This window comes from Sphaerodactylus townsendi, linkage group LG10 (assembly GCF_021028975.2).
Source record: "Sphaerodactylus townsendi isolate TG3544 linkage group LG10, MPM_Stown_v2.3, whole genome shotgun sequence".
NCBI lineage: Eukaryota > Metazoa > Chordata > Lepidosauria > Squamata > Sphaerodactylidae > Sphaerodactylus > Sphaerodactylus townsendi.
Window position 1 is genome coordinate 50676679 of NC_059434.1, and position 16859 is coordinate 50693537.

General features: G+C 41.2%; 2 protein-coding genes across 3 annotated transcripts in view; one reads left to right on the plus strand and one right to left on the minus strand.

Moving 5' to 3' along the window:
- CLGN (calmegin) overlaps positions 1-10408 on the plus strand; it is a 38291-nt gene extending 27883 nt beyond the window's left edge. For both annotated transcript variants that reach the window (XM_048509043.1, XM_048509044.1), the window contains exons 12-15: positions 1588-1707; positions 1886-2015; positions 7315-7418; positions 9697-10408. In XM_048509043.1, the coding sequence (XP_048365000.1) occupies positions 1588-1707; positions 1886-2015; positions 7315-7418; positions 9697-9777 (435 nt within the window). In that variant the 3' untranslated portion in view covers positions 9778-10408. The remainder of the gene's footprint in view (positions 1-1587; positions 1708-1885; positions 2016-7314; positions 7419-9696) is intronic.
- Positions 10409-14652: 4244 nt separating this feature from the next.
- Positions 14653-16045, minus strand: SCOC (short coiled-coil protein). Its single transcript, XM_048508841.1, has 3 exons — positions 15949-16045; positions 15782-15865; positions 14653-15056 (listed from the first exon to the last, which is right to left on the minus strand). Exons 1-3 carry the CDS (start codon positions 15968-15970, stop codon positions 14914-14916), a joined length of 249 nt encoding a protein of 82 aa, XP_048364798.1. The 5' UTR covers positions 15971-16045; the 3' UTR covers positions 14653-14913.
- Positions 16046-16859: the final 814 nt, after the last annotated feature.

The following is a 16859-nucleotide window of genomic DNA, read 5'->3' on the forward strand; positions in this document are numbered from 1 at the left end:
ACTATATTTTCTTACACCCACAACACATGCTCCTGCAAGAAATGTTCTGTTTTTGAAATTATCAGAGTTTTCCAAGCTGCATTCAGTTTAATATTTAGCTGTTTGTTGTGTGTGTGTAAAGTGCCATCAATTTGCAGCCAATGTAGGGTAACCCTGTAGGGTTTTTAAAGCACACAGGTGGTTTGCCATTGCCCTTCCTCTGCATAGCAACCCGGGAATTCCTTGTAGGTCTCCCCTCCAGTTATTAACCAGAGTGGACCCTGCTTAGTTTCTGATATTTGATGATATCCTCACTCCACATTAGCAGCTGAGTCTTATCTAGTGAACTTGTTTTCTATTCCTACACACAAAGCCTGCTGGATGACCTTAGGCTAATCACAGTTCTTCGGAACTCTCTCAGTCTCACCTACTTCACAAGGTGTCTGCTGTGGGGAGAGGAAGGGAAAGAAGTTTGTAAGCCACATTGAGTCTTCTTACAAGAGGGGGGGCAGTATAAATCCAAACTTCTCTTCTTCTAACATGGGCCAACCAAGTAAGGGCAACTGTTTCTCAGTTGTCCTCAATCTTTTACATACATCTTTGAAAAGCCTTCTTGAAGCCGTCATTTAGTTGAATCATGGTTACTGCCACGTAAGTTGTGTCAATTTAAAATTCATAAATTAAAATTTGGGGTGGGGGAAGAATCTTTAGTGCTAAAAAGGCAGTGTCAATGCTCACCATTCTTTTGACTGTTCTTCCACCTGTTGTTGGTATCCATATCTTTTCTTCCATGCCATTGCTCCTGCTTCAGCCTCCTTTCCGGAATATTTCTAAAACTTGGTCAGAGAATAAAGGAAACCTAAAATGCAATAAAACCCTCCCCACAGGAAACGCAACTTGGGAGAGTCAGGGTTGAATCATGAGTTTGCCCCATGGAATCTCACTTGGTGAGGGCCAGTGACACACATTCAGCCTAACTGACCTCACAGGGTGGTGGTTGTGAGGATAAAATAGAAGCCAGGAGAACTATGTTGTAAGCTGCTCTGGGGTTCCTATTGGGAAGAAAAGCAAAGTATAATTTCATGAAATAAACATTATAATCCGACCACTGTTTCTGTAAAGTCAGTCTCAAAATATGATTTCTCATTCTATATACAAAACATTTCATAACTTTTCATGGTCTTTTCATTGATCCATTACTGTCTTTACTCCCTGGGATCTCTGGAGTTTATGCCTGACATTGCACTTGAGCATGTTACAAACAGTGCTTTGTAAAAAGTTGTAGGTGTTGCCAAGAAGCCACCCTTTTGCTTACATATATGCTCAGTTTTTAGTTGATCCACTTTATTAGGTCTAAAGAGGCATCATCTAGATAAAATCAGAGGGTTGGATTCGAAGGTGTCCTTCCACAGAAGACATATTCTACAGCTTAGGAAAGTACTGCTCTTATATGGGGATTTGGGAAACTGCAGATTTATCTCTATCCACAGTTCCTTTGGTCCAGTCTTAAATTTTGTATAATGTATAAAAACTACATTTTAAAATTAAATGCTTTTAGCAAATCTTGTTGAATTCTAAGTGTTTGTATGTTCCCCCCCTTCATTTTAGCCTGGTATGTTTAGCCAGCTCATAACTGCTGCAGAAGAGCGCCCATGGCTTTGGATACTTTACGTCTTGACTTTAGCCCTACCTGTAGGATTGGGCATATTATTTTGTTGGCCAGCCAAGGTATGTAAGTAATAACTTTATTTCTTTTGGTGTAGAACAAAGAATGTGCTTTATGTCAGATTTCTTAAATGTAAAATCCATTGGATTGGGCAAGTCTATAAAGAATGGCCCATCTTTCTTTACTGTTTTAGAAATGCTTTTCTTGTCACATTTTTGCATGGTTGTCCTTTTGTTTTAGAAAATAGATGAAGATTTGGAGTACAAAAAAACAGATGTTGCCAAGCCAATAACAAAAGGTGAATTAGAACAAGAGATACAAGGACAGGATGAAGAACTTGAAGGACCAAATGACAATGCTGGTGATGGTGGTAAGAAGATCCAGTATATTTGAACTGTACATTAAAAGCTATGATTTCTCTCTATAGGTTGAAAGTAGCCATCATAAACAGTTGCAGTACAGTAGAAAGCTCTCAGTTACTTGCGGTTGCCTCTTCACTGTGCACAATCAGACCTTGTAACCTTCTCCAGAGTAATGTATAACTGAATTCAGAACTTTTTTTGTCTTTTTAAGAGGCTATGCAGGCAAATGGTACCCAAGCTGCTTTGGCATCTTCCAATTATACTGTCCTTCAGACCTGTAGATCTTGCCATTGGTTTTGCTTCAAATTGTGCTCAGGTTGAAAAGTATGCTCAAAACAAAGCTGAAGATTTTGATCACAGATCTGTTACAGCAGGATCTCTCTCCATTCAACTCTGAATTCTTAAATAAACAATTTCTAACTTTAGATCACCACATGGCAGGATGCTTGAAATGCTTAAGCTTCCAAATTAAGAAGTAACTGCTACCTTTATCTTTTATAGCTGTGATCGAAAAAACTAAATATATAGAGGAGAGAGTCATGCATAGAGATTTTTTAAAAGTTTCCATAGCTGTTTCTTAAAATTCTTCAGTCTCTGACTGCTTGTTCTATTTGAGATGGGGCTTTAAAATCCCACATCCTTCCATTCTCTTTGTCTTTATCTAAACATGAGCACTTGGAGAATACACTAGGTTTTGTTCATGGAAGAAAGATTTCTTCCGTAATGGAATTATAAATGTCTTCTGGAACTCTGGATTTCTTGTAAGATAACTTGCTTAGTCTAGTTATGTTATCCAGGGCAATTTGGAAAAACCTTATGCTAAACATTTAGAATCTTGCACCCAGGATAGACTCATACGTTGAAATTAAGGCACAAACACTGTGCTGGAATCTGTAAAAGTATCTATACTCTGTTCCACCAAAAGATGTAAGGAGATTTGCATATTCATCCACCACCAACTGGACACTTCTTTGCTGAAGAAAGCCCCACATGGGTCCCAGTGTCTATGTAGTTCATTGGAACAGAATATAGGGCCCAACTGGAGCATTCTACAAAAAAGAAGGCCCAGTTAATGGTGGATGAATATACAAATTTTCTTTTATCTTTTGGTGGGACAGCGTATAAAAGGTCTTGTTGAGTTAACTTGAATGAAATTAAAATGTTCAATAAATATTTTAAGACTTTCTTGGATTCAGTGTTGAAAGAGGACTTATGCATGCCTCCTGCATTCCTTATTTCTCAAGACTATTTTTTTTCAGCCAGCATTTGTGCAGTGGCATAGCTACGAGGGAGCAGGGTGGGGAACAGTGTACCGGGTGGAGCCGTTGGGGTCACTTAGGGGCCGAAAAATCACCCCCAGATCCCTCCTCCTTCCCCCCTACCCCGTGAGGCCCAGCGGAGGCTGCGATCAGAGATCTCATGGGACTCTTTGTAATTTTCCCTAATCATGACACATTTTCCCATGTGTTCTTGGCTATGATGGGAACCCCCCCCACACACACACACACACATGTTTACAGTAATTAGAGTGGGATGGCATTGCAGTTTTGCTGTTTTTTGGCATTGCATTATTTTTTGCTTATATTGGCATTGCAGCATTTCTGCTTATTTTTTTAACATTCATAAGGCTTTTTGGTTTTCTTGCATCTAAAATCCTTATTCTTAAATATTTGGATCTCGGATTCTTTTGTTTAGAAAATGCAGGATTGTAGCTCATTCTTTTAATGTATGTTGTATCAGTGTTAAACCAAAATACACTACAGTATAAAGAGTCTTGATCTCTGCTTAAGTACGTGATGGTGAACCTATGGCACGCGTGCCACACATGGCACGCGGAGGCCTCTCGCCAGGCACACGAGTGCCCGGATCTCCCCCTCCCCCGAGCAGGTCGCTGCCGCCATTCCCCCTCTGCCCAAGGGAGAAGGCAGCCACCTTCTCCCTCGGGCAGAGGGGGAATGGTGGCGGCGACCTGCTTGGAGCCGCCAGCGCTCGCGGCGCGGGAGCCGGCGGCGCGTAGCAGGAAACCCCCTCTGCCCGAAGGAGAAGGTGCTTGCCTTCTTCTTTGGGCGGAGGGGGAGGCGGCGGCGTTGGCCTGCTCGGGGCCGCCTTCTCTCCCGTTGCGGGAGCCGGCAGCCTCAAGCAGGGACTCCCCTCTGCCCGAGGGAGAAGGTGCTTGCCTTCTCCCTCGGGCAGAGGGGGAATGGCAGCAGCGTTGCCCTGCTTGGGGCCGCCTGCTCTCCCGTTGCGGGAGCAGGCGGCCTCGAGCAGGGACTCCCCTCTGCCCGAGGGAGAAGGTGCTTGCCTTCTCCCTCGGGCAGAGGGGGAATGGCAGCAGCGTTGCCCTGCTTGGGGCCACCGGCTCTCGCGTTGCGGGAGCAGGCGGCCTCAAGCAGGGAACCCCCCTCTGCCCGAGGGAGAAGGTGGCTGCCTTTTTCCTCGGGTAGAGGAGGAATGGCAGCAGCGACCTGCTCAGGGCCGCCGTGGCAGGGGCAGGCGGCGCTGAGCAGGGAACCCCATCTGCCCCAGGGAGATGGTGGCTGCTTTCTCCCTCGGGCAGAGGGGGAAACGGCGGCCGCGACCTGTTCGGTGGCCTCCAAAACTCCAGCCTGGGTATTTTTTTAAGCCAAGAAAGGGACCCTTTCTCCGCATTAAAAAACCCCAAACAAATGCAGAGGCTGAAGTTCCCCTCTCTCTCTCTGAGAAGAAAAGCTGGAGCCCACTTTTCTCTGAGAGGGTAACTCTCAGAGAGAGAGAGTGGCGCTCCAGACTCCTTTGATCCATCCACCCCACACCCCCATCAAGCTTTCTCTGCCCATGGATCACAGGGTCCATGGGCAGTGACAGCTTTCCCATCCACCACCACCATCACCACCCCCCAATTCCCATCAAGCTTTCATGGTTCACAGCGTCCATGGCCTACATCTGTGTCTGGCATCTTCAGAGGTATATCACAGAGGGAAGTCACAGAGTGTATCACAGTGTGTAACAGACTTCCCTGTGTGATACACTTCTGAAGGTATAGACACAGATGCAGGTGAAATGTTAGAAGTAAGATCCACCAGACCATGGCCACACAGCCTGGAAAACCCACCAGAACCTTTAAAACCTCAGTATTCAGGTTAAATTGCCGTATTGACACTTCGCGATAAATAAGTGGGTTTTGAGTTGCAGTTTGGGCACTCGGTCTTGAAAAGGTTCGCCATCACTGGCTTAAGTTGAGGCTAATATATTTAATTTTGTGAAAAGAAAAGAAAACCTACTGCACAGTTAAGCTCAGTTGTCATTCTGCTAAAGTGGAAGAAAGTGAAAACATGAGCTTGATCCTTTCCATCTATTTTGGCCACTTTCCCTGAAGTTCAAGACTTTTTTCTGATGGCATGGAATTTAGGCCTGTTGGAGTTGTTCTAATTATTGTCTACCCCGCGGAAAATACCCATGAAATGAGGAAAGATAAACTTATAATGAAGCAAGAAAAGGAGATTGCTTTAGCAGGTAGTGATAAAGAGGGTATGACTGGGATCAGAGCTTAGATAGACTTTTTCATATTGGGCAATTTTTCAGTCTTCTGTTTTCCTACTTGGTATAAGTTGAAAGTAGTGCGCTGTGCTTCTGCTCGATAACTTTACAACAGTTGCTTGAATTTCTGAGTAAATTATTTAGGTATTTTGTTGAATTCAGGATGCTTTGTTTGGTCACTTGCACATGCTGCCTTTCATCCCAGTTCGCCTCTTTTGCAAAAAGAGAAACCTTCAAAGGTAGAACAGATCAGCCAAAAAGAAAAGCTATTAGTTGATAATGCAGAGGCAAAGAACTGTTCAGTTCTGTTCTTGCATTTCTGAATCTGTCTCGACCACATGCATGCTTTTCTTAAGAAGAAGCTATCCAACAATAAAGAAACCCCACTGTGGAAAGTTTTTTCAGCTTTTTTTGTCAGTGCTTTGCAATTCATGGACAACATTTTAGCTGCATATATTGCATTGGGAACCTGCTGGGAATAAAAAACGAAACAAAGCCAATTGCTCTTCTTGATCCTTGACTGAGAATTAGGGTAGCCTTTTGGAGAACAATGTCTTTGTTCAATCTATACTACCTGCTGACTTGACTTTTGGTCTGTTTTCCAAGCTTTAAACAGGACTAGTGATGAACAGCCTAAAAAGATCAAATGGAAGAGTGTGAGATTCTTTATGTTTTGAAATTTTCACTTTTTAATACTTCTAAGGATTAGGAACATCTTTAGGAACTTTTAGAATTTATACCTCTTACTATAAAAGCATGTAGGAGGAGAGGTTAAAATAACTGAGCATAAAAATGGCAACAACTTCAGTCACAATGTGAATTCCAGAAATACCTCTGTGCACTTTTGAACAATAAATTAAGATAAGGTTTATTTAGTTTTACTGAAACCAGGTTTATGAATGTATTTTCAGTTAGTATTAGCTAATACAAAATAGTATTACTCAAGAAATGGTAAAGAACAGGCCCTTAAAAATCCAAAAATATGCTTGAAACTGCAATTCATTATTTTCCCAGGCCATAGTGAAACTGAGAGGATATTAACTAGATGTGTAAATTTTATTTAATAACATTGTTGGTCATACCCTGCTTCTCTGTTCAGCTGTCAGCAATATGGTCTGTTAACAGAACATGTTTTGCTAGTGGAAGTCTCTTGAAATGGGAAACAATCCCTGCACAACTGGAACATATCGCTACTAGCTGTGCAGAGTGGTAGAGAACAGCACTCCCTGTTCCATTATTTTGTCAATCTGAATCTTAAATTGCATAATTAATGCCCTCTTTTACGCACATAATCTAGCTCAACTGAGACCCTCATGCAGTTATCCATTTTACCAATTCCTCCTAGGAAGATGGGGGCGAGCTAGAAAAGGATGACAGTTGGAGATGTCCCCTTTTAAATTTTAATTGAAAGTGTTTATTTCAGCATAGTACATTATACAAGCTGTCTTGTTCTCAAACGTGGCTACATTCAAAATGGGTAGACATGCATGCAGTTTAACATTGCCTTTATTTTTTATTGCTTTAGAATTTTAAGTTGATCTAATTTCCCTTTAGTTTTACAAGATTGTTAAATATTAAATACCAGATAAAAACATTCTTTGAAATTGGCTAATTTTGCAGATGTACACAAGTGGCTAGCTATCAGATTTGCTGATTTAGAGCTTGGTAGCAGTGTTTGTGCTGTCTCATGGCATTTAGAGAAAGCTGCCAGCAGGCTTGCCAGTTGCTCTCTCACTTAGATATCAATGTCCTTAAGCATAATCAAACTTATTAATGGCTGACTTTGTTTAGATGAAGGTGGTGAAAACGAAGACTCCGATGAGGAAAATGACATTGCTCAAGGAAATTGTGAAGAAGAGAGTAATAAATCAAATAAATCTGGCTCAGAGGATGAGGTAAGGTTTCATCCACCAAAATGGCCTGTACAATTAACATGCAAACATGTTAATTGTACAGAATCAAGATCATGATAGCACTCCCCATCCAGTAATACAGTAGCACACAGTTTTCTATTTTTGATGTTTAAATTTTTAGCATTATTTATTTATTGTCAGTATTTCTCACTGAGGATCCAGGCAGATAACGCAAGGTAAGTCAGTAGAATCAACAAGATGGGATATCAGATAAACAAAGCAATATTAGGGATTTTAGAACACTGAAAACCACTCTGAAACAGAGTTGAAACAAAGCATAAGCATTTAAGCACAACACAATAAATAATGCAGAAATTACATAGTAGTGGCATACTTACAACAACAGGCAGTATAGAGTCCCTTTGCCAGAGCATCTTTATGAGCTGTTTCATTATGGTACAACCCTGTTACCCAAGTAAAAAAAAAATCCTCCCAAATAATTCAGTTTTGCATAGTTTGTGGAAAGCCGGAAGGGAAAGTTCCTAATCTCAACAGCCAGATCATTCTGTAAGGTAGCATGGCACGACAGAGAATGAACTTGGAGAAGCAGTTGTTGATTTTGCCTATTTGCAGTGTGATGTCTACAGGTGAACAACAGAACTGTTTAGGCTTGTGAGATGTGTAGCTACAGCTTCATGCTTTAAATAAGAACTGCAAACTCTGGAGGAAACTAACTTCCTACTGTTAACCTCTTCACTATTGACTGGTCTTCTTTCTCAGCCTGTTTGCCCACTCAGAAATTAATTTAAGGCAGTGGTTTCCAAGCTGGACATTTGGAAACTCTGGAATTGTATGGAAGTTTATCAGGGCTCCTTAGTGAGAAGATCAGAAGTGCCAGATCAGCTTCCCTGAAAAAGTTCACCTGCCACGGCCAATCTTTCCTTCAGCAGCTGCAGAGAAGTGCTTGCTGAATTGCAGGGCATAGTCATGTCAGGATATAAGATGGTCTAGATACCTTCTGGTAGTGCAAGACATTTTGTGATGGACATGCAGGAGCTCCTCAGCAAATGAAGTAGAAATTGGAAAGGGGTCTAAGTACCAAACTTACTCAAAAAAATGACATTCCTGAATGTCAGAGAACTTCTCCTAAAAAAGGTTAAACACAAAAACAGATGACCCTTAATTTGAAATAATTTCTCCTCTCCCTTCTCTGCTTTCACTCTTCCTGACATCAGCCAAAAGGTGCAGGAACAAAGTGGTGCCAGTCAGCTGCTTCTCTGGGCTCTTTCCAGCCCTGCAAGCCAACTAATTTTGGATACTCTCCTGTCTGCACCAAGTTGCAGGATAGTTGCATTCCATAATTGATCATTACAAAGAAGTCTATGACAAACTGATGAAATCAAAAAATAAAACTGTTCTACTTTATCAGTATCTACGAGTATTAGTAGGTTAACAGAGAAAGACATGCATGCATAGCTTAGAAATGTTGCTGTGAGAAGAAAACTTAACATCTAGGTATGAACAAGGAATATATCTGTAGACCTAATTCTGAAGGAGGACTGTCTCTTTCTGTATCTCCCTTTGTGGCAACTGTGGTCCTCAGGCATTGTGGGTAGCCATCTGTGGCTATCCCACCAATTATAGTTGCCTGGGTCCTTTCCACTGTGGCTCCAGCTCTACGCAGTGAGTTCTGTGAAGAGGTAAAGGGGGGGGGGGCTCCCTGAAGATCTTCAGGAGGCCCTGAAAGATCTGCTTGTTTGTGAGTTTTTGAGGGGCTTTGAATGATGCACATCTTTTAAGGGGGTGACGGAGATTTGGGGTTTGCTTATTTTATTTTAGTTTTAACTGAAAATATTTTAATTATTGTAACCTGCTTTGAACCATGATGGACGGTGGGATATAAATGTTTTAGTAGCATCAAGAACTGTGTATAAGGGGCGAAGGACTGTTGCAAATATGGGGAATATGCCAGGCTTGCAGAAGAAAATTGATAGGTGGAAGAATAAGACTTCAGACTGCTGAATAGATGTTGTGTCACTTGTGCCATTTGAAGGGGGGAATGTAACAAATTCTATAAACACCAGTGAAATTAACAGGAAGAAGCTGACTGAGGTGTGAGAAGCAAACGAAGCAGCAAGGAGGAGATGGCAATGAGAAGGGAGAAGAAAACCGGTGGCAAAGAAGCTTCAGCTGAGGCAGAAAAAGGCAGGGCAGGATACAGGGGTGGGACTTTCAATCTCCCACAAGTTCATAAAAGGACCTTTGCTTCTGCCGTAGTATATTTTGCACACCTACTTTGATTCAATCTCTTTTCTCACAGATGAAAGAAGCAGATGAAAGCACGGGGTCTGGTGATGGTCCAGCAAAATCAGTACGCAAAAGAAGAGTACGAAAGGACTAAGTCGTTTCCAGCTAGTATTGATTGCCAGTTGCAGAACATAGGCATGCTATTCTGGTTTACCCACAGCATGCACGTTGCTGAGTCTTAAATTCAAGACCAAACTCCAATATTTAACCTCCTTTGTCCATTTTCCAGTCCAGTTAAAACATTTCAGCTTCCAAATAATACCTTTTAAAAGCTCTTGTAATATTTTTTGCAATTTTGGCACAAATGAGCTGTTTATACTTCAGATTAGAAGGAATAAACAGTTATCACTTCCACTGGACCCTCCCCGTTCTTAGAGCTGAGGACAAGCAACTTCCTGGCTAAATGCAATAACTGTATTTCGGCCATCACCTTTTACATCACCTTTTTTACTGTAATGTCTGCCTATTTGTTACTCGTTTTTTGACATTTGTTACAGTTGCTGTTTTTGTTTTACAGAGAACCAGGTTGTCCTTGATTAATAACTGATAGATTAGCATGTTTTACATTTAAATGAAAAAATGTTGCCTATATCAGAGTAAAACAATGTACAGGAGACTTTTCCACATTTTTATAGTTGTCATGTTTTAAGCCAAAATGGCACAATCAGTTAACAAAATATTTGCTAAGTGTCTATTGCCTCCTGAATAAAATATTTAATATAATATGTTCTGCTTAAATTAGATCTTATTTGACTCTTCAAATAGTTTAATTAGAAAATGGTCAACATAATTTGTTTTAAAATTAAGTTAATGCAGAGGTGGGTTGGGATAATGTGAGTTGGGATTCAAAAGAGGATTGTGAAACTCCTCTATGTGAGGATTGAAAGTGGCCTAGGAGTTGCTACTTCAGAAAATGGCCATGAAATACAATTTGTTGTTCAGTCATCAATATGTCTGATTCCCAGAACATTTTTCTATGAAATCTGAAAACCCCGCCAAGCAGTATCTGTAAGAAATGGGTGCCCTCAGATCTCAGCAACCATTGTGCAGGGGGCCGGGCCATCACAGCAGTATTGCCAGCACTTGAAATCTTAGTTTCTCTAGTAAACAGATTAGAAATGGCCCCTTCCAGGGCTACTTTGGTGTTGGTGACTAGCTGCAGAGCTGAATTGAAACCAGGGGAAAGTCAAAACAGAAACCCAGATACTATAGGAAGAATCAGCTCTTCAGAGAGCTCTTCTTAAGTGTCAACTCAAAAAGCAAACCTAGCAGGCAGGATGCATCTGGTGTTCTTTTCAATAATCATTGCAGCTTTTTTTTTACAGGCACTACTTTCAGAGAGGGTGAATATTCTTATGTAAAAGAAATCACACTGTTGGATCCAAACCATGTAAAATCCTCTATTAGATCCAGATCCATAGGTGTGAACTCCATGTTAGTTACCAAGAATGTCGAACACCACTTTATCTAGCACTATGCAATAATTCTTCATATTTATAGTAAACCTATTTTATTAAAAACCTTTAGTCTGCCTGTCTTTTCAAAAGAGAACCTAAGGTGACTTAGAACAGACATTCATAACAATTTTTCTAGCTTTCCTCAACTACTGTACTGCATAGATTTGTTTCAATGTCTCCACTATGAGTGTTCTCCACCCGCAACCCAGAAGGCTCAATACAGCTATTTAACGGTTTTGCCAGAGGGGATAGCAAAAAATTGTTGTCAGGATAAATTGCTGCATGGTTTTAACCACTACACCATGATAGCTTTTTATATATGCAGTTCATGAAAGGCTTCAAAGATAACGACCAACACCTTGAATGTAGAAATCAATGGCAAGTAATGTAAATTTCTTTAAAAGGGTGTAATAGCAATCAGCTTTCTGAATTTTGAATGAATTTAAGTTTCCTGTGGCCATGTGTGAATCCTGTTCTAATAATTCTCATGTTTACACAATGAGCAAAAGAAAAAACAATTGTCATGCGAGATAAAGCTGGAAATCTATTCTGCTATTTACTAACCTTGTTTCTTGGCTAGGGCAAATACAACAGCAGCACTAGGCTACTTCTAGAAATATAACTGATGATACCAAACCTTGTTTCTTGGCTAGGGCAAATACAACAGCAGCACAAGGCTACTTCTGGAAATATAACTGATGATACCAAATCTTGTAACGTTTTGGATGATCTCATTTAATGATCTAAAATATTAAAAGTATGGGAGCAATCTATAATAACTTCCAGGCTGCACTTTCTGCATCGGGTAACACAGGAAGGACCTTTGGAACTGAAGTGCTAATCCTCTGCATAATGGTGGACTCTGTCAAATATGGTTTCATGAAACACTAGATGAGAAGCACTGTCTGTTTGCAAATGGAGTTCCAGACTTACTGAAAATGTCTATGCCATAACTAGGTCTCTAAAGTCATGACCTGCTAAGTTTCCCCAACTAAATCAAATTGGACACTGGCCCATAGTTAGTTTTGGCCATTTCCACATGGGTTATCTGTCTCATATTCAATGTGGTTGGAAAGCGGGGAGGGGAGTTTGAGGGAATTCCTCTCCCTTCATTTTCCTACAGCAAAGTGCTGCACTTGTGAACCTTCCAGAGTATTGCTGGCTTTTTGTCCAGTTGTTCTCAAACATGCTTTACTGCAACATTTTGGGAGAAAATGCACTAAGGCCTTGAAGGCTGCTCTGTTTGTGTGGGGTGGGGGTGGGGGGAGGATATCCCTGACAATCCCTGTGGGGCCATTTTCTCCTTTTACCACCAAGGTATTTTTTTAATTGGCAATTCAATATTGTTATAAAGTTAATATTTGTTGCAGCTATACCAGCAACAGGGAAACCACACAAGTTGTCCTTATGTGGAATCCTGCTTTATCAAGGGAGAACATTTTCAGCAGTGTTCCAGTTAAAGGGATTGTTGGTGTTGTTGGACAAGTATTATTGACATTTCTGTCTTCTTGCCTGCTAGAGTTTGCTTAGCAACACCCAAGATCTTAAAATAATACATGGATACCAAGTCAAAGTTGTCCATAGAATGTGACCAGATAAAACATTTGATATCTCTACCATCCCATCTGCCCCGGAACTGGCATCCAGGTCATAACAGTGCCCAGAGATTTTACCAGCAAAGACATTAAAGTTGAGAACTCCCAAGCAGATACATGATCCTGTCCCCAGTAGAGTTTTAATGATTGCAGGTTAAACTCTCAGAATTCTTCCACTAGTGCCCGGGGGCAGACCATTTGAATTGGTCCATTGGGTTTGCAAAGGAGAACACTTGAACCACAAGTGTCTTCAACAGATAGACCACAGTACAAGTTGAACATTGTTCACCAGATCACCAGGTTCATTGGTACAAAAAAAATCAAATTCAGCATGTGATGTTGTATTGAGCTTGTGACAATGTGGGACAGCTCTCTGACAGCCATGAAATCCTACACAAGGTTGCCTGGTAATCTTCAGTACAGGCCTAAGTTTACCTCCACCAGCTCATTTAGCAGTGAGTTAGGCAGACTACACGCACAAAAAAAAGCTACAAACTTCCTGGAACTCAATATGAGATTCACATAGTTCTGACCGGTGTTTATATTGAGAACCTGAGAAAAGAGGACCAAAATGCAGCCTGGGAACCCTACTTCCCCATTCAGAGCTAGCTGATGCAGTTATATAAGTTGATGATCTCTAACTCATCCAGCCATGAGTTAGTCATACTGACAAAGCCAATCCTCTCCTCCAAGAATTATGTCACACTCTCCCCCTCCAGCAATCCAAAGCCTTTTGGGCTTGCTGCATAAGTATTTGGACAGTTTCAAGTGGGCCTTTTGTGCTTGTAAGATGCCAAGCAGCCTGAGCAGGGGGAGATATGGGAAGCAGCAAAATATTACTTCTGCCTTTGCAATTCCTTGCAAGAGTTCACTTGTATCCTCTCTTAACTAGTGCAAAGATGTAGAAAAGACTGCTTAGAGCTGAGAAGCTGACATGGTCCTTCATGAAGTCTCAGTGGTTGGCCTCATGCAACTCACAGAATAATTTACTATCTGCATTCCCAAATTGTCAGGGGAAAACTTTACTCATTAGAAGACAATTGGATTGTTTTATCCTATTTAAGCCAAGTTACGTAAAGATTTCATTATAGTACTGTTACCTAGCAGCCTAAATTTAGCCTCCAGAACCTCCTGGCTACATTTCCCAATGTCGTTGGTGCCAATGTGGACCACAACTGCTGATTCCACTCCAGCACTGTCTATCAGCCTATCTAGACGAAACGTGACATCTGCAAACTTCACACCAGGCAGGCGAAGTCACCATGCAGTCATCACGCCTCTCACAAACCCAACTCTACATTCCTAATGATTGAATTGTCTTCTGCAAGGAGCCTCCCATCTCCCCAGGGGCATCCTCTGTGCAAGAGGATAGTTGATCACCAGCTGAGGAAGGGGTCAAATCTAAGGGAGCATCTTCCACCACCTCAGACTGGCACCCTCCATCCCCCAGACTCTCATTCTCCATGACATGTGAAGAGATGTCATCCTGGGAGATGATTCCCTGTAAAGATTAAAGAAGTTTACTTATGCCCCATCTTCATCAAAACTATAATCTTTTGCAATGGTAAACATCCTTCATGATTAGCCCAAATTTGTCCATTCCCCCTTTTACAGCCTTCCAAATTGTTACCCATGACCACATCCTGTATCAGTGAGTTCCACAAGCTACTTCCTTTTGTTTTGTTTAACCTTTGTTTTGGAGCCAAGGGAAAGTCATGCAAATAGCTCATTCCAAACAAGAATTTTCACACCACTCTACACAACTCTCTTAGGCTCATTCCGCACATGCAGAATAATGCACTTTCAAACTGCTTTCAGTGCTCTTTGAAGCTGTGCAGAATGGCAAAATCCACTTGCAAACAGTTGTGAAAGTGGTTTGAAAATGCATTGTTTTGCATGTGCGGAAGGGGGTTCAGTTTGCTAGTGAATAGTACCACAGTAAAAACTGAGTTATTTAAAAGTAGTTGGCAGTGTATAACATTTGCTTAACACAAAAGCAGAGTTCAATTTCAAAAGCGCTCATCTTCAAACTTAAAATAAATATTTTCCTCTACACTATCTCTATATACTTGCACAGTCCAGTTGTTCATGACGATCTGAACAGTATTGACTCATGTAGTGATAGAATTCAAAACAAAAGCAGGAACAATACAATGTTACAATTAGGTTATCCATGCCTTACTTTCGTTTGCTTTTTGTGTCAGTAATCTGAAAAACACTAGAGGCAGACATAAGATTTTCTATGTATTGTCCAAGAACTTGATTTTCTGATTTCAGTTTCAGGTTTTCTTCCTTAACAGCATCAACTCTGGCAGATAGATCTGTAGGCCAAGTAGAGAAGATCACAGATTAGTATTATACTATTGTATCTTCCTGGTTTGCAACTAACTCCAGCATGACTGCATTCAAAACCACAAACTATGGCTTGTTTCTTGTCTTCTGACCACAATGCTAAATCTCTTCTGATTTCTCTTTCACCTATGACACTCATAGGCATTTTAATTAGTGATTACCTGGTCAACTTTCCTTCTAATATCATGTTTACACTAAAAACAAAACACATCAATGTGGTGGCAGCAGAGCACTTGGTTTGAATGAAGGAAATTCAACTTCAAGTCCCTGCTTAGCCATGTCACCTTCAAATAATCCCATGTGAAACATACCCTGTTGAGCACAAATGTGATCAATTGCTGACCCCATGTAAGTTCATACAATAGCACCCACACCAGTTATTGTACTGAATAAAATGGGCACAGTCCAATAGGATGTTTAATTTTCTTAATTGCAATGCAACCTGCAGACAGGGTTTCTAACAACCAGGAGAAATATTTCCCAGCCTCTGTTAAAGAGGCCAGGCACTTTCTTACAGGTTATTGGCAACCTGACTGTAGATTGTCAGTGCATTCGTAAAACTGAAGCTCACATTCACACCTGAGGTCACCTGGCTTGCCTAAACGTTCATCAGGTTAAACAGGGTACAAGATTGCTGTATGCATATACAACTGTGCTTGTAAGTAAGTTACCCTTCTGGGTGAAAGTCACTAACCTTCAAGTGTATGTTGCAGTTCCAAAACCTGATTAATAAGCCGTGTTTTCTCTTCCAATTCTACTTGATTTTCAGCCTCAACAGCTGTTAAGAAATAGATCATCTTGAGAACATCTAAATATTGTCATGAATGAATGAACACAAAAATAGAATAAAATACTACCTACCATCCGTATCTGCATTCATCATGGTTGAATTAATCTTTTCAACTCTTGAATCCCGTACTTTAGAGTTGTGTTCTATTTAAAGGGGAGGGGGGAATACCATCAATTGCACACATACAGAATCAGTTTTTCTAGCTTAATATTTTGGATGGGTTACATTAGTTATTTAGACTCCAACAAACAAAACTAAGCATCCTGACAGATCTTTGAAATACTGGAAGGAAACATTGCTTTATATATGATGTAGTTGTAGGCCACTTTTAACAACAGTCATACATTGGCAAATAAAACAAGAATTATAAGAGCAAGTTAAAGGTAAAACATTCCACACTGTCTTTTCCCCAAAGGATTTGGATCGTATTATGTGCACCCATAACCACTTAACACTATTCTCTTAGAGCATTTAATAAACATTTTGCAATACCTCTCACAACATGATAAATGCCTTGAGCATTCTTGGCAATAAGTATTATTAAATTTCACTAATTTATCAGTTCTCATCCCTATTGGTCTGCTCCTCAGAACAACATTCAGAGGCAAGAATTCAAAAAGCGGGAAGCTGACTAGAGAAATAAATCGGTTTGTTCCTTTTGAAGCCTGTTGCATCCTGCAAGCGTGCGAGCGGCCCCAGCAGAGGCCGGCGCAGGAGAGGCAGCTCCGCGCGGAGCCGCCTCTTCCCCGTCCCTCTCCCACTTCCAGGGGTCAGAGGACAGCGAGGGAGGGTCTTAGGAGGACAGCAGGGCGACAACGGCGACGAGGTAAGTGGGAGTGGGACGGGGAAACAGCGTGTTCCCGGCGGTGCTGTTTGCACTGCGCCGCCGGGAACACGCTGTTTACTCAAAAACTACCCTTTAAACGGGTGTTTTTGAGGGCGGCCTGACACCGCCCTGAGGGGGGGGGAAGGGGAGCCAGGT

Excerpts from the sequence above, each read along its gene's own strand:
- SCOC (XM_048508841.1), bottom strand. The coding sequence starts at position 15,970 with ATGATGAATGCAGATACGGATG. Across the intron at positions 15,866-15,948 it reads GATGAATGCAGATACGGATG|CTGTTGAGGCTGAAAATCAA; the intron begins GTAGGTAGTATT and ends ATTTCTTAACAG. Across the intron at positions 15,057-15,781 it reads ACTGCAACATACACTTGAAG|ATCTATCTGCCAGAGTTGAT; the intron begins GTTAGTGACTTT and ends CTTGGCCTACAG.